Source organism: Amyelois transitella, chromosome 10, assembly GCF_032362555.1.
Source record: "Amyelois transitella isolate CPQ chromosome 10, ilAmyTran1.1, whole genome shotgun sequence".
Taxonomy (NCBI): Eukaryota; Metazoa; Arthropoda; class Insecta; order Lepidoptera; family Pyralidae; genus Amyelois; species Amyelois transitella.
In genome coordinates, this window is record NC_083513.1 from 6322661 (window position 1) to 6349209 (window position 26549).

Below are 26549 nucleotides of genomic sequence, written 5' to 3' on the forward strand. Positions count from 1 at the left end.
TATTGATGTTTGTGGTGTACATTTTTAGATATTAGAATAAATGTATTATTTTTTTACTCATATCAGGCTTTTGTATACTTTTTATGTCCTTTTTTTATTGTTTGACTAAAAGAAATATTAATTTATCAACAGGACAACATCATGTGCTTCATTCAAGCTTGGGCAAAAAACGAATATTTTGCTAGTATTGTGAATTTTTTTCAATATCAATACTTATTCTATTTTGTTGGTATCTAAAACCAAAAATAATTTAGTTCTATGGTTGAATGGATCTAAAAATACTTTCCTTATTTCAATACCTATTTAGGCAAATACAAAGTAAAAAATTTAGTATATTTTTAAATTTTAATCAACAAACCATGTTCTTCATTCACATAAAAGTGCACAAAAATTTCATTCCTTTGGAATACATTGTGTAACATCACATCTATTATTACATAAACAAAAACCCACGCTTGTACAACACTGAAGAAATTGCATCGCCTACAGCTTATAAGGATTTCGAACTTCAAAAGGAAAAGAAAAAAATTGAATTTCACCTGAAGTAATTTTCTTTCCTTAAGAAGAACGTAAATCGACCGTTCCTTAGAAATTAATCATTTCACAAATTTAGAAAATTTTAAAAGTAAATAAGTTTCCTCGAATTATTCGTGGCGATTGATTGAGAGCATGAAAAAACATCGTTTCAAAAGGAAATTCATTTCAAAGCTGCGTAGTACTCGACTTTGTAATTTTATTTACTAATGAATCGCTTGAACCATAGTATAACCAATAATGAGCGAAACGCAAGCGGAATTAAGCGCATGTGCAGTATAGCGATGCGAATCAGTGGGATAAGTATTCAACGAGAGAACCACAGTCGCGCTACGTAACTGGCGTAGAGGGCACGCGCAACAAGCTACGAAGTGCTTGCTACGAGCGCTACGAAACTTGCGTACGATGACGCGCGAACAGTGAAGTTTGCGGGCGCGTTGCGATGTGACTCGATGATGTTGTTAAGAAAACTTTTGTTCTATGTACACTTCGGACTTGTCTTCCATGTAGTGATTTGTTTTAAGGATACTGTCGGTAAGGAAGTATTAAATTGATTATTAAACAACATTTTCTGTAAAAAAAAATATTTATTTACGATTTAATTTCATTATTGTAATGAGATGTAGTTGTAAAGATTTCAGAAATAATATATTAACCCTTTGAACTAATAATACAAAGCAGGGATGATCCTATCATAAAATATCTGTTTCGAAAGAAAAGCAATAACACTGGTTATATTGCATTGTTTTGCTCGTAAAAGTGGTTTTATTTTATTACCGTGTGCGAATAATATTCATTTTAACTTAAAAACAAATTTAAATGTAGCAGTATAAAACATAATATAAAAATGTTAATAAAAATATTGATATGAATTACAATACATTAGATATTATAATCAGTGTTTCTTATCCCAATACTATACACAATGCCTTATCCATGTCAAAACTTACTTATTATGAAAGCTACTACTACACCTAAATCCCCAGTGATCAAGAAGGGGCAAAAGAAACCTACACTAGTGCCATGATAATGACGTATTTTACAACCACTAATCAACCATCTCTTTAACGTTACACTTGTAATATTAACCATTACTATGAACTATGGGATTACCATAAAAGTTTATTTTCCGAACTATTCATGAAGAATAAAAACCTGGCTTAACCACTTTAGGATCGTTTTATAAGCGGATCATAAGGACGTCTCTAGAGAGGACGCAATTCTTAGGAGTTTCTTCTCCAAACAGCGAAAATAATGACGATTAGTTCTTACATAGAAAATGTAATGTAAGAATAATAAATTATTATAAATTTAATATCATCATTTTTATATGTGCCGTGTGGTTTTCGGCACCAATACAAAAAAGGATAAGACCACTTCATCTCTTTCCCATTGATATCGTAAAAGGCGACTAAGGGATAGGCTTACAAACTTGGGATTATTTTTTAAGCGATAGGCTAGGCTACCTGTCACTATTTGAATCTCAATTCTATCATTAAGCCGAATAGCTGAACGTCGCCATTCAGTCTATTCAAGACTGTTGGCACTGTCTGCCCCGCAAGGGATATAGACGTGACCATATGTATGTATGTATGTCATTTTTATTACCAAATTGATTCGATTAGTACGACCACACAGTTTGGTTACAACATTCCTGAAGGGCATCAAACCAGAAGTAGCAAATTTGGTGGTATTGAAAAGATTATCGTTACTCTGTTAAAAGGAGAAACTGGCCAGTTTGAAACATGGCTTCCAGTCAATGGCATGGATATTTCGCCTTATATTTGCATCATCGGTTTGTTTGTTTCAAGTTTGCTAAACAAATATACCTTTGCGTGTTTCTATTTAGCTACAAACTAGCACAAAGCGTTATTTATATAGCTTAAGAAAAACGACTAGAAAAATAAAGAACATTCGGAATAATTTTATCTAATAAACCAAGTTGCGATAAAATTATCTTTACGAGTTGTCGTGACCCGCGCCGGAATATCGAATTACGTCTAACTGTTTTATTCGCGTCGAAAATCTAGACGATTGTCTTGACAATTGATAAAACTTTGTCGGGGATTAATGATTCCGTATTCGAATTTTTATTTATATAGTCGGCCATTTTTGCTAATTTACATCTGATTTGTGCCTTATTATATAATTAGTTGTTCAAATTCTTCCCTCTTATTTAGTTTCAGGTATTTAAGTAAGGTTTATTGCTTCATTATTTTAATTCTTTAAGAAATTAAGAATTCTTTAAAAAGAATTAAGTTAACAAATATGAATAAAATAGGATCTTAATCTCTTTTTAATAACCCAAAATACAAGGATATTATGCAGCATATTTTCTTACTAAATACCCAGTTTCCCAGAAGGCTGTTTTCGTTAAACCGGCTTACAGTCATCAGATTAGGCCTGCGTCACTTCATGCATACGATAAACCTCTGGAGGCCTCGGTTCCTTCGTAAAATCCAACCCTCCAATGCCCGTAGGCACAGAACATACCCAACAAAGGTTGAGATGTGTGACGAAGACCAGATTTTGGTCTGTTTTAGTTTACCGTGTAAGTGTATATGGCTTTTATAGTCACTCTGAAACAAAGTTTTAGTCTCATGTTATCGTTGATATGCTGAGAATGATTATACTTATACAAATTACAAACATGAAATTAAATATTCATTATTCAGGAACAAATTTCACCCATATTGCAACCTCTATGTAATTTTCATTGTTATAAGAGGATTTTAAGATTTGTCACTACATTTTCCACGACATGTTGTTTTTTTTGTGGATATCAAAAAATTAATCAAAATATTTTTTTGTTTGTGTATTTCTTTTTCGTTGACAAATCACATGATGGTAAAAGTGAACAAATTTCAACAAATTCCTTTGACAAGTTTTACCCTAAAGTGTTATAGAAATATGAATTGTTATTGGAAACTTGTGAAAATCTTTAAGACATTTCCTTTGTTCAAAGAATTGCAAACACAACTCTGAAAAATACATAAGGAGAATGAAATGAAATGTAAAAGGAGGAAGGACATAAAAGTATTTGAACAGAATAAAATGTTTTGTATTCGGCCACAGTTGCGCTGCAGTTATTGTTGTAAGCGGGTTTGGTCTAAGCCGGCTTAGTGAATGGCCCATGCATCTTACCTTATGTCCAACGTCGTAGAAATATCGGAATAGACACGTTTAAACGTATTGTCATATTGCAATACTAAAACGTTTGAGTTTAAGTAAAACATTTTTCTTTTAATATTGAATTGTTATTAAATTAAGTATGCTTAACCAGTATGGAGCTTATAATGTCAAATTGTCAGATCGAATGGAATCCGTTTCAAGATATCCAAGTCTCGTTATCGAATGTTAATTAAGTAATAAACAATGTTATTATTTTTTCTACTGGTAGGTACACTTCAGTTTTTTTTATATGTCAGAATTTTTGTGGAATTTCCATCAATACCTATATATAGTTCATTTATTTTGACGCTAAAATTCTGGTAAACAAACAATCGTGATACGTTTTCTTAATGCAAAAATATAATTACAAATTAATTAAGAATCATAAGAAGATAAACAAAACGAAAAAACAGATGTCATTATGAATTACTTCACTGTTAACCATATTTTATATTCGAAATGAATTTTTGATTAAAAGACTTATCAAAATTGTTTACAGTTATTTCAGTGCCAAAAGAAATTAACTATAAAAACAGTATTTGTAATCAGGAACAGTAAGTTAGTAAATGAAATGTAATATACAATTGCAGTGCGTACCAGATAACTCTGTTAGCTAACCACACAATTGTTTTGCCGGAATTTCGCTGGTAAAGCCGCATTACCAGAGAAATTCCGGCAAACTATTCTTATTCCTTCAGGATTTCTAATTTTATCTTTAGTTTTCACGGCTTGAGGAGCTTTTTTGGAGGTGAATTTAAAAAGTCAAAACATTATTATGTCAACAATTTGACTTGTATTTTACTCTCATTTTTCTATTACTCATTTCTTTTATAGGATACTGGTACTAAGGAGAGCATGTTAGTAATATTTAAAAAAACCTATTTTTCTGTTACTGTCCAAAAAAATTTTTGTATACTTATTGGTTTTGTAATACTAAAATTACTAATTGTAGTAATGTATAATTAGTAATTCTTTATTACTGGTAATATTTTTCTTTTCAAATCCTGTTTATACTATATTTACCAGATACCCATGTAAATATCTTGAACTTATGTAAAATTAACTTAACCTAAGATGACAATCTATTGATAATATGTAATCTCATTACGAAGCACGCATGTACTGTGCCCGGTACGTAAGTTAAACAAAAATTCTATTTTATGAACGCTGCGCGGAAGATTTTTCAAGTAGAAATTTTCTACTTGCGCATCCCGAAAGTGTCAAATTGTAAGGTCAACTTACCTATGTATATACCGGGTGATTTACGTAATCTCTAAACAGTGCTTTTGTGATCTTCGCATTAACTTAACGTAGAGATATTAGGTGCCATCCTACATAATAAAGTAAGCTTACTTTTCAGTCCCATATTGATGACAACGAGATAACTATATTCTTCGGCCTTTGTTTTATTATAATTGGGTTGTAATAAAATATGTCTTACTCTGCCTTCATACTGAAACGAAGTAATAGGGTATGGTTGAATTACCTTATAAAAGTAACTGGGTTATTCTAAGAAAACAATTTTGTTGTTGGTTTTCCTTATTACATCCAACCAAGATAAAGGTACTGTAAAAGAAATTTAATTTTGATGTTTACTTCTCTTACACTGATTTTGATGAATTTTTATAAATACAGTTAATTATCCAAATTCAAACATAGGCGTCTTTATTTAAATATTTTCACGGAAATGGGAAAAACTGAAATTGATGTACATAACGCGGGCGGATCTGTGGGCAGCAGGGTGAGCAGTACCTATTAAGGGCAAAAGTGACGATCTTTTATCAACACACAGTCGAAACCACTGAACGGATTTCGTTGAAATTTGTTTAACAAAGAGTAAGGATGAGATGACGTAGGCGTACGCTAAAAAAAGATTTTCGATAATTGTCGCTCGACATTACGAAGTATTTGTCTTAAAGGCCAATTATTTTTGGTACAATGTTAAAACAAGTTATTTATACGAATTAAACAAAATCCAAAGCTCGAGATAAGATTTTTATTTTACTGACTAATTTGTTTTTGATTTTTCTTTTTTTAACCATTTACGGTTGATTGACTCGATATTTAGGTTAGCAGCTTGTCAGTATCTCTCAAAGCCATCCAGCTCTTTCAATGATACTCCCATAATATTTGTGAGTGCCTTTTGTAGGTATAAAATTCTCACACCGCACACGATAGCTTTTCTTCACAAAATACGCAGTTAATTTTATTTACTCTGATAGGACACGCGATGAATTAATTCAACATAAATAAAGCACAAGGGTTATCAAAAGTCAATCAATCTTTCGAGTTCTTGCAAATATACTTCCCTGACGACAAAGGCAAAGGGAGATAATAAACAAGTCATCCATTAAATACGTCTCTATAAAAATAACGACTGGACAGAAATAACACTTCAATAACTTGTCTACAATTCTTCCGACTTGCTGAGTTATTTCTTAATGTAGGCAGAAACTGTTAAATGGAATTTTCATAAATATATATACATATATACACATAATTTCCATCAATTGTATTCTAAAGTTTGGCTACAAAGTTAAAGGTCTGTCAAATTTGTTTTCATTTCTTAGCATGAAATTGATTTTGTTCTTGCTATTGTTAGTCCCGATTACATACTTACCTAACTGAAGAGAAGCCTCTTGCCCTGCGCTTTTGGATATGATCCCGGATTGGGTAAGTCAGTCTTCACACGCAGCAACTCTCGCAATCCATGACCTCCACAATCGGATCATGGTTACACATTGCCTGAATGCGTTACTTTTCTTTACCAAAGCAGAGCCGCTTAGTTATCAAATATTCGTAACTTTAAAAAAAGTTTTATTACTCACTCATTATCACGCTAGGTATGCATAGGTAATATGCATCACACATTTTTTACTGCTTCATCGCCACAACCGACCATCTCTTCCGTAAAATTATAATTATATAGTAGTACCTACCTACCGAAAAATGTAACTGCTTACACTTTTATCATTTTATAATTCCATTCTACAACGGCAAGAAGCTGTATAAAAAAGCCAACATTCTGGAACAAAAAATTCACAACCAACCCGTGAAATTAGAATGGTAATGAAAACAAAAGGAGAACTTTATAAATGTGGAACGGTTGACCTTACTTGCGAGTAATTTTAAAAATCATATTTTATAAAATGCCGTGTGGTTCCTGGCACCAATAAAAAAAGAATAGGACTACTCCATCTCGTTCCCATGGATGTCGTAAAAGGCAACTAAGGGATAGGCCTATAAACTTGGGATTCTTCTTTTATTTGATGGGCTAGCAACCTGTTACTATTTGAATCTCAATTCCATCATAAAGCCAAACAGCTGAACGTGGCTTATAAGTCTTTTCAAGACTGTTGGCTCTGTCTACCCCGCAAGGGATATAGACGTGATTATATGTATGTATGTATGTATTTTATAAACAAAGTGGTGGCTATATTTTTAATAAGGTATATTACATTCATGCAGTACGTAACATAAACAGTCTTGAAAGACTGTCAGGCCACGTTCAGATGTTAGGCTTAATTATAGAATTGAGATTTAAACAGTGACAGGTTGCCAGCCCATCTAAATGAGGAATTCTAAGTATATAAGCCTATCCCTTTATTGCCTTTTACGACATCCATAAGAAAGAGAAGAGTGGTTGTTTTCTTTTTCTATTGGTGCCGAGAACCACACGTCACGGCATCTAAGTTAATACAACTATACAAACTAGCTTTAGAATTTATAATGATAGTTAATAATAATTCATAGTACCTCAAACAATACGCTCAAGACACCTGTAATTTTGTTTGAACTTCCCTTGGGAAAACAGACAATGTTGTGCAAAGTTGAAGTGGAAATGAAGTTAACCACGAAGATGGTATAAAGCAAGAAGAGAGCATTATTAAAAAAAATACTCAGTTATCAATAAAACTGAAAAAGTAAAACCATAGTTACGAAACAACTTTTCAATAATTTTTAACTTTACTGGAAGTTACGTTCTAACACTTACACAATCTTATCTACCAAAAGCTAGATTTAAATCTCAGGACTTCGAACCATAATGAAATCTCGAAAAAATCGAAAATAACCAGTAACATATTTCACCGAGATGATACTACTTTGATGCTTCTAGCAATCCAACTATTTTTAATGGGTTTGTTACTTTTGTTTACTTACCATTTCACAGCTCAGTATGTGAATTTCTCACAATTTATTTGCCCTTGCCATCTAACCAGGCACTCTTCTATCCCGTTCATGCATTCCTTGAAGGTATCCGTTTCCTTTCTTCTTCGTTTATTCATCTGTGGAGGATTGCATAGAATTTAGACTAATATAATACCGTAGTGAAAGGTACTGTCGAAAGTTATTATTTCACTGTAATCATTCATAGAATATTAAAAATAACAATGGGTCGGACGCATTATAATCCACCAATGCGTAGGTGGTAAGGCCTTATTTGTTCAATTTAACGTCACATTTTTAGCAACGCAGGCTCTTATAAACAAAAAACTAAGCTTTATTCTACGTCTTTAATCCCGAAGCTCAATTAACTCGAACGCGGAAAACCCGACGTCAATTTAAAAGAGAACACGTTGCTAATTGCCACAAAACATGTAATGGAACACCTATTAACGTAGCGGGAGCCACAAACGCATCTTTGTTTTGTGCGTGCCAAACTTTAGCAATGTTAATGGAGGAAGTCGGGTCATTTCTAACAATAGTATTGATTTGACGTCATTATGTGTTAGACCGAGCAGTTAAGTTTAGTAAATCATAAAACTATGTGGGATTATAGATGTTTATTCTTGTTTAATGAATGAAATTAAAAAGAGCAAGTTGAGGTTAGTTTTTTTTTACTTTTTAGTACTCCACTTATTTGTTTTTTTCTCACTCTAACGTTTTTCATTTTCTTTAATATAAGTTCAAAAACACATTAAAAAAACATGTCGTCTCGCTTCCTTTGAATTGATATGTGAAATTTATGGTGGTTGGTACTAATGTTTCTAATTCTAATAGGAAAAAAATAACACGTCGTTTCGTGCTTATTCATCAAATGAATCAATAAATTAAAAAAATAATACATGAGTACACAAGTTAAATTAAAATATCAAACAGTAATGGTCAGATTTCTTGTGTTATTGAATACACTATGTTAGTGTTTATGTTAGTAATTCTAATATTGTTTCTGCAATAAGTTAATAACAAAAAAAAAAGTCATTTCTTAATCCGTGTTTATTACTCGCCAATGTTATTACTTTAATCACCAAATGTGTCGAATTTTAAGTGCATAAACTGTAATTACAAGTAATTTAATTAATATTTACAGCATTTTGCTGCATCGGATGTTCCCAAGCCACGATGTCCAAAATTGAGTTATAAAATTCAGCGTAAATTCGATAGCGTTGATTACACTTATTTACACGTTTTAATTCGTAAAAATATGGATTTCGACCAATCAAAACGATGTACCGATTAAAATTTTGCAAATACATTTGTTTGCTCGCATTTAAGATTTTGATTGTATATTTAAAATCCTTATGGTCATATGACACAAAAAAGGAATGCAATTTGTGTGGTCTTAGCTATCGTTATTAAGTCTGTATATCGAATAATTGTGTGACGTAAGTCACATTCATTACAAGTACATGATTTTATTATGCTTGGGTTGTTAAATATACGTTACATTTTACTTACACCTATATACTTTTTCTCTTGATATGTGACCTAAGACTTTATTTATTTGTGCCTTCTATTTTGGGACAAAACTTTTTCGTGTTGCTATTGAACTAATGAAAAATTAGAGTTTAATCAATCCTTATCAAGAGTAAAATATATGGATTTAACTAAGATTTAACAACAACGATTTATTAAAAATTACTATCGTGTGTGAGTGCGCCGTTATATCCAAGTAAACTTATACGCACACACTTATACTAAGTACCTTTATAAGATCGATATTAAAAGCCAATCCTTCTGCGGTATGTATCAAGGGTCTTCTCTCCGCAACTTTTCATACACAAATAACTTAGATCTGAGAGCGTAACGTCTTATTAATATACAATAATTGGGCGAGAAAGGCCTATCCGGTCACGTAGCCGAAACTTCCGACCACCCATTAAATTAAGAGCAACTTAACTTCATTTATCTCGGCTTGTTACTCCGATAAGGTACAGAAACACGGCGGGGAACTTCCACAAACTTGCGCCCAACTTCACCAAACTTGTCGAATCACGACGATCGCTCGAAAATTTGTTACTTACCCAATATTTAAAATAATCTTCCCGTCACTTCTTATCTCGCAAACTTTCTGCCGGCTTTCGTTATTATACTGATAGCATTTTAATGGTAAATTGATGCGGTTTTCATTCTTGTTTCACCGCGTGATTCGTTTAATTTGATATTTTTAAATGCGAGCAAAATAGTTAACATCATGCTGTTTGCGAAATTTATAACATGCAAAATTAACTATCAAGCAGCTATTAAAAATAAATGATTAATTTTTGTAAATGATTCTTTTTTTTAAACTACGCTCGGCGGGTTGGTAGAATGTTATCCTATAGCTCTGGTAGAAATAGAAAAAAATGTTGATAATCACAATATTTGAGATGGAATAATGGATAAAATAAAAATACCTTATCAAATAAGGGTAGTACAGTTTAATTTTAATAGCACCCAGTGATTCCCGTCAGAAAAGAATCTCGTTAATTTTTGTGTGTATTAAGTAAATGACGAAATCACTAAAAACAAATATATATAGTGCATCAAAAGTAGTCAGGCAGACAGCCGGCTGTAAAAAACTTTTATATCTTGTAGTATCACTTACATATTGTCTTTATTACACGCTGAGCCTTGGAGCCAAGATATTAGTATAAGTGGTCAATAGTCCAACTGAGGTTGAGGGGCAAATAGTATATTATGAGAAGGAATAGAGCATCATCAGTCTTTTCAAGACTATCGGCTTTATCTACCCCGCCATATGTATGTATAGAGCCTGGAAATCCAACTTGTCTCAGTCCCTCTCCTCGGTAGTAACCGAGGAAGAACGAAAGGAAGTCTGTGATGAAATATTACTGTTTGTTCCGAATTGAACATTTTTGCTTCGCTTAATGGTCCCTAGTTATCTAGATTTGATTTACTATCCCATAACATAATTGAAATTGGAAGGCTGAAGCAGAAGCTGAAATTGCGTGTTTTTTTTAAGAAATATATTTCATTCTTCAATGTATTCTTACCCTAATTTTAAGCTAGCACGAGGTAATGTAACAAGACCTTTACAGGCTAACGTAAATGAATGCTTCAGTTTACGACGTAATTGGATTCCCAACAACACTGAAGTTTAGTACAGCTTTCTTCAGCAAAGTTTGTATTCGCCGGAGCCAGGCAAGTGTTACTGTTTCTCTTTGTTCGGTAACTACAGCACTATGATTATTTTTAGGCAGCCCACTGCACCAAGATATTCATATCTTTATAAAACTACCAAAATTCCTGTTGTTGGGTAAACTTTTGAACATTCACGGTGCATTATATAAATAGTAAATGCAACCAGCTTTTTTTTCTTTATATAAATTTATTTGAATAGTATACTGATTTAAAATCTCGGTAAACACAATATGTATGTTGTAGCTGAATATTCATGTAACAGTTTAAAATGTTATGTTACAAATTATGACTTACTGCATACCTATAGAAAAAAATATAAATTAAAAAAACCATTTTTTTCAGGTGACAAGACATATATAAACAATATGAAATACATCAAAATGAATTGAAGGTTGCAATTAATCACATTCCATTTTATTTATACATATTGTGTATTGTTATTTCAAAATTATAATGAAAGATAACACCATGCATTGTGCCTTATCCGAATAGCTTAGTGAATGTAAATAAATATAATATTTAAATATATATAGAGATATTTTCATATATCCAGAACAGGACTAGAACGGTACAGAATCCGGATGCAAATGTTAATACAAATCCATAAAATTCTCACAAAAATGAAAATAAGAAATACCTGCACTGAGTTCGTTTCTCCGTCTTCATTTCACATGCAAACTATGCCAACGTAACAATCTGAAACATACGAAGTCTGAAATAGAAAATAGCTGTTCAAAATTATACCCCGTATCCGTGGGGTTTGGTTAATTTGCAGAAAAGCCATCGATCCTATACTGAGGGTATTTAAAGTGGAATAAACTTCTTACATTGAGCCAAATAAAATAAAAGTAAGTGCAGAAAAAAACATTGTTTAAACGTTTTTTTCTGCACTCACTTTTACGTTATGCGACGTGTAGTGTAACAATTCATAGTGGTTGAACACTATCATAATAGAGTCATTTAAAGTCATCTTCAGTGTGCGTCACACAGATGAATTTTTGCTTAATAAAACAAAGCTTTTCGTGCCCAGTGGTTCCCGGCAACAATAGAAAAAAGAATAGGATCACTCCTTCTCTTTCCCATGGATGTCGTAAAAGGCTCTGTAATATGTACCGAAATTTGAGTAAAAATAACCTTATTCTTCGTATTTCCAATAACACGCAAACAGAGTTGCGGGCGCCAACTAGTCTATAATAAAAAAGAAATAGATGCAATATTTGTTTTATAAAACAACTTCAAATCTTGTGGTTCATGTGTCATGGTGTCAATTTCTGCTTAATATATATTTTCTCGTATTCTATGTGTATCGGTTCTTTCAAACTGCACACTCTACGTTATAATTTACCTCAAAGTAGAAAATAAATAAAAATAGATTCATTATAATAAAAATATTATTTTCTTTCTGCATTTACTTTATTTTTGGGCTAGGGTCGCGTGACGCCAAGCGTTTGGTTCGGGGCGAGCGAGCCGATGCGATACGCAAATATTTATACCTAGTCGTTTGCCACCGAGTACACATTTCTATAGAGAAGACTAAGTCTGACTTGCGAACTAAGGGTTTAATAAATTATCCCATTTCACATAGATTTATTATCTTCATATTTTTTTTAAAACAATTTTTGTTTTATACTTTTAATAAATTTAGTACACTCAAGTTCCTTGAAATAATTTTAGCAACTATTAAAAGTTAATAATGATTATATTTTGCAACATAGATGCAAAGCAAGATTTCACATGAATATCGTCATAGTCTTTATTTATAATTGTCTTATCGATCTCCTATACAACGGCTAATTTACAAAAAAATAGTTCTTAAATAAATATATATTAAGTATAAGTTAGTTCCTGTTGAATCTATTCAAGATCACGTTACTATACAAAAAGTATACCTTACTCAGCTCAAGTTATTGCCTGAAAGCGATGTCTTGTAGTCGGAGACTGGCTTGAAAATATCACCCGTCAATATCATTTTGCAGTGTCAAGGGGAAAATGAAACATTGCACTTAGTCTTGCATTAGATAGTGATGTTCCGCTACTATAAAATGTATCGATATTTTTGTTGGTAACAGCATGATATAACTATTTTGTTGCATATCGATAAAAAAAGTCATCGAGAAGAAGATGAATTTTCAACAACTGTATTATCGATATTCAAATCTTCGTATTGATGAAATAAAATATATTATGTATGAAATAAGGTTCGATCAATGTCAATGTTTTACACATGATTGGGTAAGTTTTCCAGTTACTAGGGTCATAGAGGACAGGCGACGACAAAGATTTTAAATACCAAAATTTATAACTTCTAGATCCCTATTTGAACCCTAATCGCACAGAACAATTGCCTGGAAAATATTAGGCATAAGAGTATAAAAAAATATTTATTTTTTAAGTTAATATAATTTGACACCTTGCACCAAACCATATTGTTTTGGTACGTAATAGAGTTTAAAACAGACATCAAACAAAGATTATAAACGTGAATCCGATAAGTTTAGGGGTGGATGCATGCAAAGTTACAATTTAATGCAAAATGCTTCATTTTCTTATGCCTATTAGAAAGGATAGATATGGCTGGAATAAAAAATAAATTAAATAAGAATAGATAAAACATGTTTAAGAATTTTTTCCGTAGTAATTATGTGAGTTAATAATATTGATTCTGCCTTAGAGAGACCTAAATGAAATTACTACATGAATTATTGATGAAAAGGTCCAATTTTCCTTAGCTATTAAAACAATCTCGCCTCATAAAACGTTATGAGTAAATACTAAAGCTAATAATGTCGGTTATTTTTGTACAAGCAAAATGATCCAACTATGTAATGGCCTCATAGAAAGTACCTTCATATTTATATATAAATATACATATTTGGATTAGTTTCTCGTGAAACAAGTCTCGAACTTACTTCGAGGCTTACTCAATCTGTATCAGGTTTCACAAATCTGCAGCCACTTTCCCATTGCGCAAAGTCAGAAAATCTTGCAAATTCAGCACCTACTTTCAAACCAATTTATTACAAACCGACCGCATAAGTTTTTATCTTTTATAATAATGGCTGGCTTCACGAATCCTGAATTGTGAAGTTATTGAATAATGCAAAAAAAGTGGGTTGCAGTTTTCTCTATCTTCATAGATAAAATGGAAAACTGAGTGCGGAAAGTTTACAGGATTTCCGGAATTTAAATTTAATAATAATATAAATGAATGGTCTAATAGCGAAGAGTCGCAACCAACATCTAAAGAGGCTCTCGCTAGATGGCTGAATCAAGGGACAGCATGATGCAGGAATAAGTACTTTTTGACTCGGCACGCATTGTAAAAAGGTTTCTTCCTCTGCAGGCTTCACTACCGGTAACTTGAGTCCCACTCCGCTAGATGACTAAATTATTTTCTTTATGTATTTAATATTAAATGTATTGTAAAAATGTAATATTGAAGTTTTTATATTTTTTAAGCAATTCAAATGAGTAAATATAAATGAATTAAATAAGTGTATATAAATGATACATTCATAAATAAAACGAATAGTATAGTTGACGAAATACCTACGAATATATCAAATTTTTTTGCAAGATTCCAATCGGATAGACATAATGAAATTTACATACACATATTACAAGATAAATTTATACTTGTAAAAATAAAGGTGCTGCTTTTGCTGTCATCAATATCTTTTTAATAAATGCGATATTCATAAAATATCGAGGTAAGGGTTTAATATGCGATAACAAAATTATGACACGTTACAAAAATTTCCCGTAAAAATTACGTCCGTAGCATGTAGCAGAAAGCATAAAACATTTAAAACTTTCTTTTAGAGACCCGGGGGGTGGGAACATCCCGACATAAATTCTCGGGAGAGTTTTACCCGCTTCTTGAACCCATAAAACGATAAAGATCATCTTTGTAGCCTCTAAGAAAATGGTGTATTCGTGTAAGATTCACTCATTATTATGTATTTTCAGATTGTTTTAAACTAGATACTTTTGCATGTGGACATTTGAATGTTAGACACTAAACCTTTTTTTTTTTTTTTGACAAAGAGAAAATATAAAATCTTTATAAAGAAATTACTTGCCTATTTTATGACCTGTACAGTAAAACATTGAGTTTATTTTTGGCTTTGAATTTATATTTAAGACAATCATGTGTGCTTTAGTAAGAGCGAATCACCTGATTATTAAGGTAGTAACCCGTTACAATAAAATATTCTAAAATGGCGGCCAAAACATGGCCTCTTACTTGCATACTATTGCCGCCTTTACTCACACACGGCGGTACAGCATGCAAAAAAAAGTAGTTATTAGTTTTGCAAAATTTTTGTTCCACGAAGTAATTGTGTCCTCACGATCAGGGTATTTTCTAATTCATACTTTACTACTGTTTCTTCAACACCTTATTTAGTTTTTTGCAAATATTTTATAGTATATTCAATGTACAGAATTTTATGTTTTTACTTTTTTTTGTTATATGTATTGATGTATTTTTTGACTAAAGGAACACCGTTTTCGCTAACGTGTTACTGCAAGTAGCTGATGCCATTTTAGATTCATTTCTTTATTGAAACGGAATAAATATCTAGGTATAGGTACATTGTGCCATCGAAATTACCCTGTGAAATGGTATAGCCATAAAAATTGGACAACATTTTATAGGCGATCAATACCGTTATCTATTGTTTATTTTGCCTAATCTGTATTTTTATCTTCAATGTGAATTGCAAACCCTATTGTCTTACATTAAGGTTCAACTTTACTCATTACCCATGTGCAGCATTTCATTAGGTAATGTGACAATAAAATTTCAGTGCCAAGTAAGGAGTAGAAATATAGAGACCCACTACTTAAATGTTAGTCTTTATTACACCTATATTGACTGTTGAGAATAGATACAGAGAAAAAACGTTCATTATCGGGTCTGGCGCGCAAATAAAACAAGATGGCTCCCCAAGGCCCGTTCACTTGGATATTGCGACCCGCAAGCAAATTTGCTTTAGGCACAATGAATGCTCAGACGCCGTACGTGCGAACATCCACCCCCACTGAGATAACATTCGTAGGCAAACATTAGAAAAGAAAATAAAACCCTACTAATAAAAGTGATCCCGTTAGCTCGGAACGTATCTAAGCAAATCGGATTTTGGTTACTATTCTCGGAAAATAAATTACCACTATACGTCTCTCTTTAATTTTTCGTTTGGCAAGCATCTGTTCGAGATGAGGGGAGAGAAACAGTTGTTAGGTATTTCATGTCTTCAAACAAAACGCGTAAGACTGTTCTGTCAAGAGCATACGATAATGAAGTTCATCATTGCATGTTGTCAATTGCACACGACACAACTGTGCTCTGAAACTCCGCTTACCTATTTACGTATACCTACGCGTCTACATATACAAATACATGCATCATAAATATCATCCCGCCTCTTTCCCGGAGGAGTAGGCAGAGACTACAACTTTCCATTTGCCACGATCCCTGCATACTCTTTTTCCCTAGCCCACGATTCCTACATATTTCCCTAGGTTCAAACATAGATACATAAAATCACGCCTCTTTCCCGCAGGGGTAGGCAGTGACTACACCCTAGGTTCATCCACATTCATAAATCGCTTCATGCAGGTTTATCTACCTGATCAAAAATTACTATAATTATATAAAAATATATTATTTTTTGATGTGAGCTTTTTTGTATTTTCAATCCACGCTTTGTTTGATCGACGTAAGCCCTAACACCTGTCCGCCAGTAACGCATTCGAATCCAAAATGAAATTTACATCCGCTTCTATTCTTTGTGAGAGCATATAGGAACGGCATGAAAGCGCATCAATGTTGATTTTAAACTAGTTTTTCACATGGGATTGGCTCAAATATTAGCATGCTAAAATATATTAAAAGGATAAAATAAATGTCTGTGTATTTAGTGGTCACGTTTCACAATTTTCATTCTTTTTTTAGCCAAATACTTCAAAATTCTGAGTCCGCTTCGCATAAGCTTAGGTTAATAAAAAGACTATAGGTATCTGTAAACTATTACTTAATAAATAGTTATGAAAAAGTTGAGCAAATTTTTTACAATAAGTCTTTACCTGTGACTTACTAGCTATTTGTAGATGGTAATTTTGTAATTGTCTTTTATAGAAGTAAATTGATCAGCTCGCCATGTAGATATAACAATTGTATATAATGAGAAATCAATGGGCTTGTTAACAGGAATTATTTCTACGTTTGCTTTTACAGCTACTAATGAACAAGCAAATTTGTTATGGATAATCTGCAACTAAGCCGGAATCGAATTAACGTTTAAATTCAATGTAAATATTTCTTCAGTTGGTAATTACCCGGCAAACAGTTAGCCAGCTGTTTGTTATCACCACCCTATCCTATTGGCGGCTACACACCAACATTTAGATAGTAACGGGTCATTCTGATGCCATTTGAACAAATTAATTACGTTTACGTTCATCTGCAGCTTTGCACCACTATTATATCTTTGTAGGTGAACCTGAGGTTACCTATGACCTTGATCTAGAAGAGAGAAGACAAGATAATAACGCAAAGCGACTGCTGCCTGACTTATATAGTCTCAACTAGTAGTACGTGATCCAATCTGGTTTTGTTTTTTTTTTTTGCACACAGGAGTCAAAATATTATACCACGAAACTTTTCCTCACCAAACTAAAACAGGCTATCGAAAATCTCTTTACGGCGGTGGACTATTAATATGCTTTCTTTAGTGGACTGTGGATCTTTGATTTACACAGCTCAAAAACAATGTAGAATGTAATTTTTAACAAGGAGATTCAAGGAGAGGATACAATGTGTACAATTAGGGCTATGTCAAAAAAAGGATCTTTTATGGATTTGGTGTATATGTTCCTTAGTAACTGTATACGACGACATTCGACTAAGACACATTTTATGCGATCCCATTCCACTATGCTAGGATTACACGGATTAAACTTACTAACGCGGAATTATTAATAACGTAAAAAATACTCTTTTGAACACCCACAAACTAAGTTCAAAGGGTTAATGTTTTTAAGAGCAATCCGTCCGAAATAACAGAAGGATCCGTAGTTGTAATTCGCAAACTTCAAAGCGGAATTAATTTTGAGGAGAATTAACTTGTGGTATTGTTACAGAAGTTCCTCGTTTTGAAGATAGCCTAAACAACTTGACTGTGTCATTTGGGAGAGAAGCGGTCTTCACTTGCGTTGTCAATGATCTCGGCGCTTACAGGGTCAGTATTTAGTACCGCTAGAATTTGCTAAGTTGTCTTTATCTATCTATACATATAATAAAATTGTAGAAAAGTGCTGTCTGTACATTGAAAATAAAAATAAAAAAAATAGCAGGGGTTATTGTTATGTCGATGTCGAACCCAAAAACGTAATTAACTTTTTTTTTGTCTGTTTGTCGGTTTGTCTGTTTGTCGGTTTGTCTGTTTGTCTGTTCACGCTAATCTCAGAAACGGCTGAACCGAGTTGGATGCAATTTTCACGAATATATTGTGGTATGCTTCAGTTATGCTTTAGTGTTTGTTTCATGTCAATCGGTTCATAAATAAAAAAGTTATGTCAAATTAAAGAATCACGTCGAACACTATTCTATGCTTATACATAGGCACCATTAATCTCCGCAACTATTTGACGGATTTGATTGAAATTTTGTACCGACATATTTTAGAGCCTGGCGCAACATAAAGACTACTTTTTACCGCGGGAAAACATCCGTTTCCCATGGGAATCGGTAGTATATTGTTTTTTTTAACGCCTGTTCCGGTCAACGAACGACGTCGATCATTGTTACTAGATAGGTAAATTACAATCATTAATAGAATATGTTATAGTTACTTATTACCTTGGAATTGACTGGATTACCATGGGAAAAAAATTAAAAGGGCTCATCTAAATTCTTTCTACTTAAGTTAGTTTAGGCTGATATCATAAACTATAAGAATAATTTACCGAGGGAAATCATAGTACTCCCATGGGAATGAAAAAACATTGTTCTTTTACGGCTGAAGGTAGTTTGTAAGCTGTTGAATTTTAAGAATAATGTCGAACAGATTCCTTCCAGTTTCCCGTGGGTCTGAGATGTTATCCCGCGGTAAAAAGTAACATAAGTGTTGTTATTTCCAAGCCTAAACTAACTGTTTGCCAAATTTCATCCATATCTGTTCAGTAGTTTTTGCGAGAAAGACTAACAAATATGCGTCTATACAAAGTTTCGCGTTTATATTATTAGTAAGAGTTAATTCTATTACGAATAACTACTTTTTTTCTCTGTTAGTAGAATTTACTGAAACTTTATAATAATTTTTATCTATATCTATACATATAATAAAATTGTAGAAAAGTGCTGTCTGTACATTGAAAATAAAAATAAAAAAAATAGCAGGGGTTATTGTTATGTCGATGTCGAACCCAAAAACGTAATTAACTTTTTTTTTGTCTGTTTGTCGGTTTGTCTGTTTGTCGGTTTGTCTGTTTGTCTGTTCACGCTAATCTCAGAAACGGCTGAACCGAGTTGGATGCGGTTTTCACGAATATATTGTGGTATGCTTCAGTTATGCTTTAGTGTTTGTTTCATGTCAATCGGTTCATAAATAAAAAAGTTATGTCAAATTAAAGAATCACGTCGAACACTATTCTATGCTTATACATAGGCACCATTAATCTCCGCAACTATTTGACGGATTTGATTGAAATTTTGTACCGACATATTTTAGAGCCTGGCGCAACATAAAGACTACTTTTTACCGCGGGAAAACATCCGTTTCCCATGGGAATCGGTAGTATATTGTTTTTTTTAACGCCTGTTCCGGTCAACGAACGACGTCGATCATTGTTACTAGATAGGTAAATTACAATCTATATCTATACATATAATAAAATTGTAGAAAAGTGCTGTCTGTACATTGAAAATAAAAATAAAAAAAATAGCAGGGGATATTGTTATGTCGATGTCGAACCCAAAAACGTAATTAACTTTTTTTTTGTCTGTTTGTCGGTTTGTCTGTTTGTCGGTTTGTCTGTTTGTCTGTTCACGCTAATCTCAGAAACGGCTGAACCGAGTTGGATGCAATTTTCACGAATATATTGTGGTATGCTTCAGTTATGCTTTAGTGTTTGTTTCATGTCAATCGGTTCATAAATAAAAAAGTTATGTCAAATTAAAGAATCACGTCGAACACTATTCTATGCTTATACATAGGCACCATTAATCTCCGCAACTATTTGACGGATTTGGTTGAAATTTTGTACCGACATATTTTAGAGCCTGGCGCAACATAAAGACTACTTTTTACCGCGGGAAAACATCCGTTTCCCATGGGAATCGGTAGTATATTGTTTTTTTAACGCCTGTTCCGGTCAACGAACGACGTCGATCATTGTTACTAGATAGGTAAATTACAATCATTAATAGAATATGTTATAGTTACTTATTACCTTGGAATTGACTGGATTACCATGGGAAAAAAATTAAAAGGGCTCATCTAAATTCTTTCTACTTAAGTTAGTTTAGGCTGATATCATAAACTATAAGAATAATTTACCGAGGGAAATCATAGTACTCCCATGGGAATGAAAAAACATTGTTCTTTTACGGCTGAAGGTAGTTTGTAAGCTGTTGAATTTTAAGAATAATGTCGAACAGATTCCTTCCAGTTTCCCGTGGGTCTGAGATGTTATCCCGCGGTAAAAAGTAACATAAGTGTTGTTATTTCCAAGCCTAAACTAACTGTTTGCCAAATTTCATCCATATCTGTTCAGTAGTTTTTGCGAGAAAGACTAACAAATATGCGTCTATACAAAGTTTCGCGTTTATATTATTAGTAAGAGTTAATTCTATTACGAATAACTACTTTTTTTCTCTGTTAGTAGAATTTACTGAAACTTTATAATAATTTTTATTTATAATAAATATCTTTATAGAGAAGTTAAATAAAAATTATCGGTTTAGGAATCGCGGTTCAGCTTAGGATGGACGTTTGTCGGTTGCATACGACGACTGCGCGCGCGGGTAGGTATATAAAGCGCGCCGAGAACCGCGCCGCGCCATTAAAGTAGGTTTTTTAGCTACCCAAAATGACTGTGATTATGATCCAAAATAAAAATAAGTATATATTTAAAAAAAAAACGCTGCTCATAGTCACTATTCCACGCGAACGAAGTCGCGGGCACAGCTAGTAATAAATAAATAATTTATTCTTCAAAAGAAAACTAAGATAAACGATGTTATGCTAATTATAATATAAGTAGTCTAAGACTATCCCTCCACAGAAGAAACGTGTTGTATAACAATTACGTAATTGACATTATTTAATTAATAGTTTGTAAGCGGAAGGGTAGGTTAAGTTTGTAAAACTAATAAAGAAATGACCAGTCAGGATTATGAACTCTTAAAAAAGTATAAGCATTTTTCATTATATTTAGATTGGGAACCAAAATGTCTGTTATATCTATTTTTGTGACTTGTACTGCTTGTACCTAGATAGTCATATAAATCCTTCAATCCTGTTTGATTTGGTTTCCGCGTTTATCACTAAACTCCATCGGGGCCTTGACCTAACAAATAATGACGTGACGAAATTGGTGACCTGTACCTTGTTATTCGCATGTAATGACAGGAAAGTAGGAAATAATATCTAAGTCAAAACAATAAAAAATATATATTCTTTTTTTGACGCAATATCCTGGTTTGAATATAAATATAGGCAAACTGTAAAGTCCAATTTTTTTTAAATGATCTACTTGAGTCTCAACCCTGCTAATGTTAGGAAAATTAATAATTTGTTGCATGGCCTTTTAAGTCCTAAGCCTTATTAACAGAGCAAAAACTTCCTAAAAGACTTACTTAAGCTTTAATATTATAAACATTGACTGTTAACCCAGCAAGAACAAATTAGTTTTTTTCATTACAATCCATACATATAATAAAACTGTAACTCAACTTTGTCTGTACATTGAAGATATTTAAGAAAAAAATTTATAAGGGGTCTTCTTAGGGTCAATAGAAGCCAAAACAATTTTTTTTAGAATTTTTGTCTGTCTGTCTGTCTGTCTGTCTGTCCGTTTGTCTGTCTGTATGTTTGTACGCGCATCACGCAAAATCTACCAAACGGATCTGAACGAAATTTGGCACAGATATAGTTAGTAACCTGGATTAGAATATAGGCTACTTTTTATCCTGAAATTCTATCCCAAGGAGATGAAATAGGGGGTGCAAGTTTGTATGAAACTTCGTCATTTTTGATTTGAATCGATATAAAAAGCTATAAATAATTATACATACATACATACATATGGTCATGTCTATATCCCTTGCGGGGTAGACAGAGCCAACAGTATTAAAAAGGCTGAATGGCCACGTTCAGCTTTTTGGCTTAATGATAGAATTGAGATTCAAATAGTGACAGGTTGCTAACCCAACGCCTAAAAAAGAATCCCAAGTTTGTAAGCCTATTCCTTAGTCGCCTTTTACGACATCCATGGAAAAGAGCTGGAGTGGTCCTATTCTTTTTTGTGTTGGTGCCGGGAACCACACGGCACTATAAATAATTAATTCTTATATTTATTATAATGATTAAAAAAGTAGCATTTTATTGATTTAATTCATTATGCTTTGTTTATTGATTTAGTTCCCGTGGTTTAGGTATTTATTTTTTGACCACCCGATACGAGATGGCGCCTCATGAGAATTTAAGAAATTACACGATTGTAGCCGCCGGCAAAATTTTTAATTAATTAAGTTTTAATTAGTAATTTTAGTTTCGCCAGTACTTACTGTTTCACCACATCTTTAAGAAGATTTTTTTTTATGTGGAGAAGATTTTTTTATGTAGGTAGTTTGACGCACCCCGCATCGGCGACGGTTGCCATGTTCCTCAAGATTAGCAGGAATAACACACATATAGCAACGTCAGTACTTACCGTTTCACCATTGATTTAGTTCCCGTGGTTTAGATATTTATTTTTTGACCACCCGATACGAGATGGCGCCACATGAGAATTTAAGAAATAACGCGATTGTAGACGCTGGCAAATTTTTTAATTAATTAAACATTCGTTTTTCATTGATTTAGTTTCCATGGTTAAGACATTTACTTATTTGGAGAAAATAACAGGGAATCGCATTATGGGTGGTACCACTGTATTATTTTGTGGTGATTTCCGCCAGACTCTACCCGTAATAAGCCGAGGTACTAGAGCTGATGAAGTAAGCGCATGTCTCAAACGATCCATACTCGGGCCTCAGGTTAGGAAATTAAGTCTAACACGTAAATATGAGAGCTCAGTTGGGTGGTAATCCTCGAGAGCAAGAATTCTCAGATGTGTTATTAAAAATCGGTAATGGTACGTTGCCTGAATCGAACGGGTTGGTGACTCTGCCAGATAACTTCTGTCAAGTAGTCACTTCGGTGGAGGAACTTATCCATTTCGTTTATGGAGACCTATCTCAAATAATTCATCACGAGGATTCTTGGATATGCGAGCGAGCAATCCTAACACCCAAAAATGAGCAACCAGCTGCTAATAATTTAAGTATTTTGAAAATAAAATTATATACCAATCCATAAAAACAGTTTTAGATAGTACCGATGCTACAACTTATCCGGTAGAGTCCCTTAATTCACTTTCGGCATCTGGACTGCCCGCGCATACAATTGCACTAAAAGTAGGCATTCCAACTTAACGCCGCCGAAACGTTGTAATGGGACTCGCCTTAAAGTGGTGTCGCTTCATAACAATATTATAGAAGCTAAAATTTTTTACTGGTTGTGCAGCTGGTGACATTGTTTTTATACCGCGCATTCCCCTCATTCCCAACAACTTTCCATTTCAATTTAAGCGTGTACAGTTTCCAGTGGCTATATGTTTTGCAATGACAATTAACAAATCGCAAAGTCTTGGAGCAGCCGGAGTCGACCTCAGGACGAATTGCTTCTCACACGGACAGCTCTACGTAGCTTGCTCGCGGGTCACCAGCTGTGACAGTTTATTTGTGATGTCTCCAATGGGCAAGACAGCAAATGTTGTATACAAAGAGATACTTTAACTTTCCATTATTATACTTACCTTTTTTTGTCTTTAGAATTTATTCGTTTTTTAACAGCTGCGCCCCCGGGACTGCTTTTGTAGGAAAAATAAATTATGTTCTATTCCAGGCATTATTGTTCCCGTGTACGTAAGTTTCATCAAAATCTATCCAGTTGAATTTGCATGATTGAATAGCATCCTCAAACACGCACTCACGTAGGCACATCTATTTTTTTGCATAATATTATTTTATGTCAATGCAAGGCTCTTAATCTAAGCAATCTTTTTATGGAAGCGAAATTAACGCAGGCGAAGCCGCGGGCAAAAGCTAGTTGGTTATAAGATTATAGTTTCATCACAAGAAACTTTTCATCGAAATGGAAACGTTGTCAAAATCGATTTCATGGTACAATTTTTTTTATATGCTGCATACAAAAAAAAATTGTACCATACATTCTCTTTCTCTTCCACCAGGTGGCGTGGCTACGCGTGGACACGCAGACGATCCTGACCATCGCCACGCACGTGATCACCAAAAACCACCGCATATCAGTTACTCACAGTGACCGTCGTGTTTGGTTCCTCCACATACATGACGTGAGACAATCAGACAGGGGCTGGTACATGTGCCAGCTGAACACAGACCCCATGAAAAGCCAGACGGCTTATCTGGACGTCGTAGGTAATTATTATTTTCTGTGCTGTGAGTGTAACCTTAACTGATTGTTTATTGACCACGCTTAGCATAATCAATGATTTGCGTTCTGGGAAGTACATTGTTTGTGCTATGTAATCTGTCAGTTGCAGAATATATAAATAAATTTGTTAACAGTTATTAAAGTACCTAATTATTGAGAAAGTCTGTTTATTAAGATCATAGATAGAGGTTCGGGAGCAGCTTACTTCAGGTGTTTCGAATGTCTCTATTGAGATGTTGATTGTTTTAGTGATTACTTAAGATCCACTCTGCCGCCATATTATCTTTGTTTTGTCTCGCACATAATTACTCATTTGTACCGTTATTGACTTGAGAACAAAAGTAAAGAAACACAACACTCATATAATTATTTAGTAAACAGCAAGCATTACATAATACGTAATCTATCCATTTATTTTACCTTGTTGACTATTTGTCACGTTTTTTTTTTTGCGCTATTGTCAAGTCAATTTTTATTCTCTACAATTAATCTTAAAATTACAACCATATAAGTATTGCTTCTAATTTAAGTGCCAGCGTATAACAATAAAAATTAAAAAGGACATAATTTCAGTACCACCAGACATCCTGGACTACCCGACAAGTAGTGACCAGGTCGCCCGGGAAGGCGCCAATGTGACGCTGCGGTGCGCGGCGCACGGGGTCCCCACACCCACGGTGGTGTGGCGGAGAGAGTTGGCTGCTGATGTGCTGCCCACAACTAACTTTAGTGATACACAAAGTAAGATTTTTTTATTTTTTGTTAGTCGCGAACGTATACCACGCGATTTTTGTCAGCGCAAACTTATTAATGTATTATAATCATATCTTATTACATTTTTATTAATGTCTTGAAATGTATAAACCGATCTTGATAACAATAAACATGAAAATATAATAATTACAAGAAATTGGCATAGTAAAATAATAAACAAGTACAAAACACGGTATTGACATCGAACTCATTCATCCAATGTTCAAAAGCATTTGTATTCCCAAACCCATAATCACCTACAAAATACAAAGTAAGAAGGCTTTACGGGATTATCCCGCAAATCCCTGTAACATTTTCCTCTGATAGGAAGGGCTATTCAAAGTTTGAGTTTGATTTGTGCTGCGGTTAACAAGCAGGCCTCTCGGAAACCACGGGACAAATCTGGAAAGGTTGGCGCGGAAGGGTTAAGCAAACAAAGTACGCAAGAGTTACTTGGATATATATTTGCCAATTTTGATGTATTGAACAAATATTTAGATTAAGAAATATTGCTGTTTGATATTTTTGTGACTAAATTTTTTTACCCATTCACAATTCTAAATAAATACTCTGTTCTTGGATTCTTAGGATTTGGCACTTTAAATAAACGTAGTCCTAATGACTGATGTGATTATATTCTGGATAATGACTGTTTTGGTTATTTTCTTATCTAATTGGATTTTTTTATCGTTTTAATAGTACCTAACGTTCTCTCTCCTCTTCGGGACCTCTGGCACTACCCTAGTTTAAAACAGGACAGGAATTATTTAATCGACACAATCTAGCACGGAACGCCTACCGTCTGGCGTCCATAACACAGTTTAAAAGGGAACTTAATCTACCTTGGATCGCATATATATATTATGTAGATGTTTGATGCACTAGGTGCCGTATATTCCCGTCATTTTAAAGGACATACACGTCAATGCATGGAGTGCTTAGTTCAATTCTAAAATATCGTAAGCCATAAGGAAATCTTTA

At 33.5% G+C, this 26549-nt stretch overlaps 1 protein-coding gene across 2 annotated transcripts in view; it reads left to right on the top strand.

Annotated features, from left to right (window-relative positions):
• Positions 1-872: 872 nt before the first annotated feature.
• LOC106136358 (lachesin) overlaps positions 873-26549 on the top strand; it is a 33143-nt gene continuing 7466 nt past the window's right edge. The window contains exons 1-4 of one of the 2 annotated variants that reach the window (XM_013336887.2): positions 873-1068; positions 18217-18314; positions 24592-24799; positions 25389-25556. In XM_013336887.2, the coding sequence (XP_013192341.2) occupies positions 987-1068; positions 18217-18314; positions 24592-24799; positions 25389-25556 (556 nt within the window). In that variant the 5' untranslated portion in view covers positions 873-986. The remainder of the gene's footprint in view (positions 1069-18216; positions 18315-24591; positions 24800-25388; positions 25557-26549) is intronic. The other variant, XM_060946381.1, reaches the window with a different exon arrangement.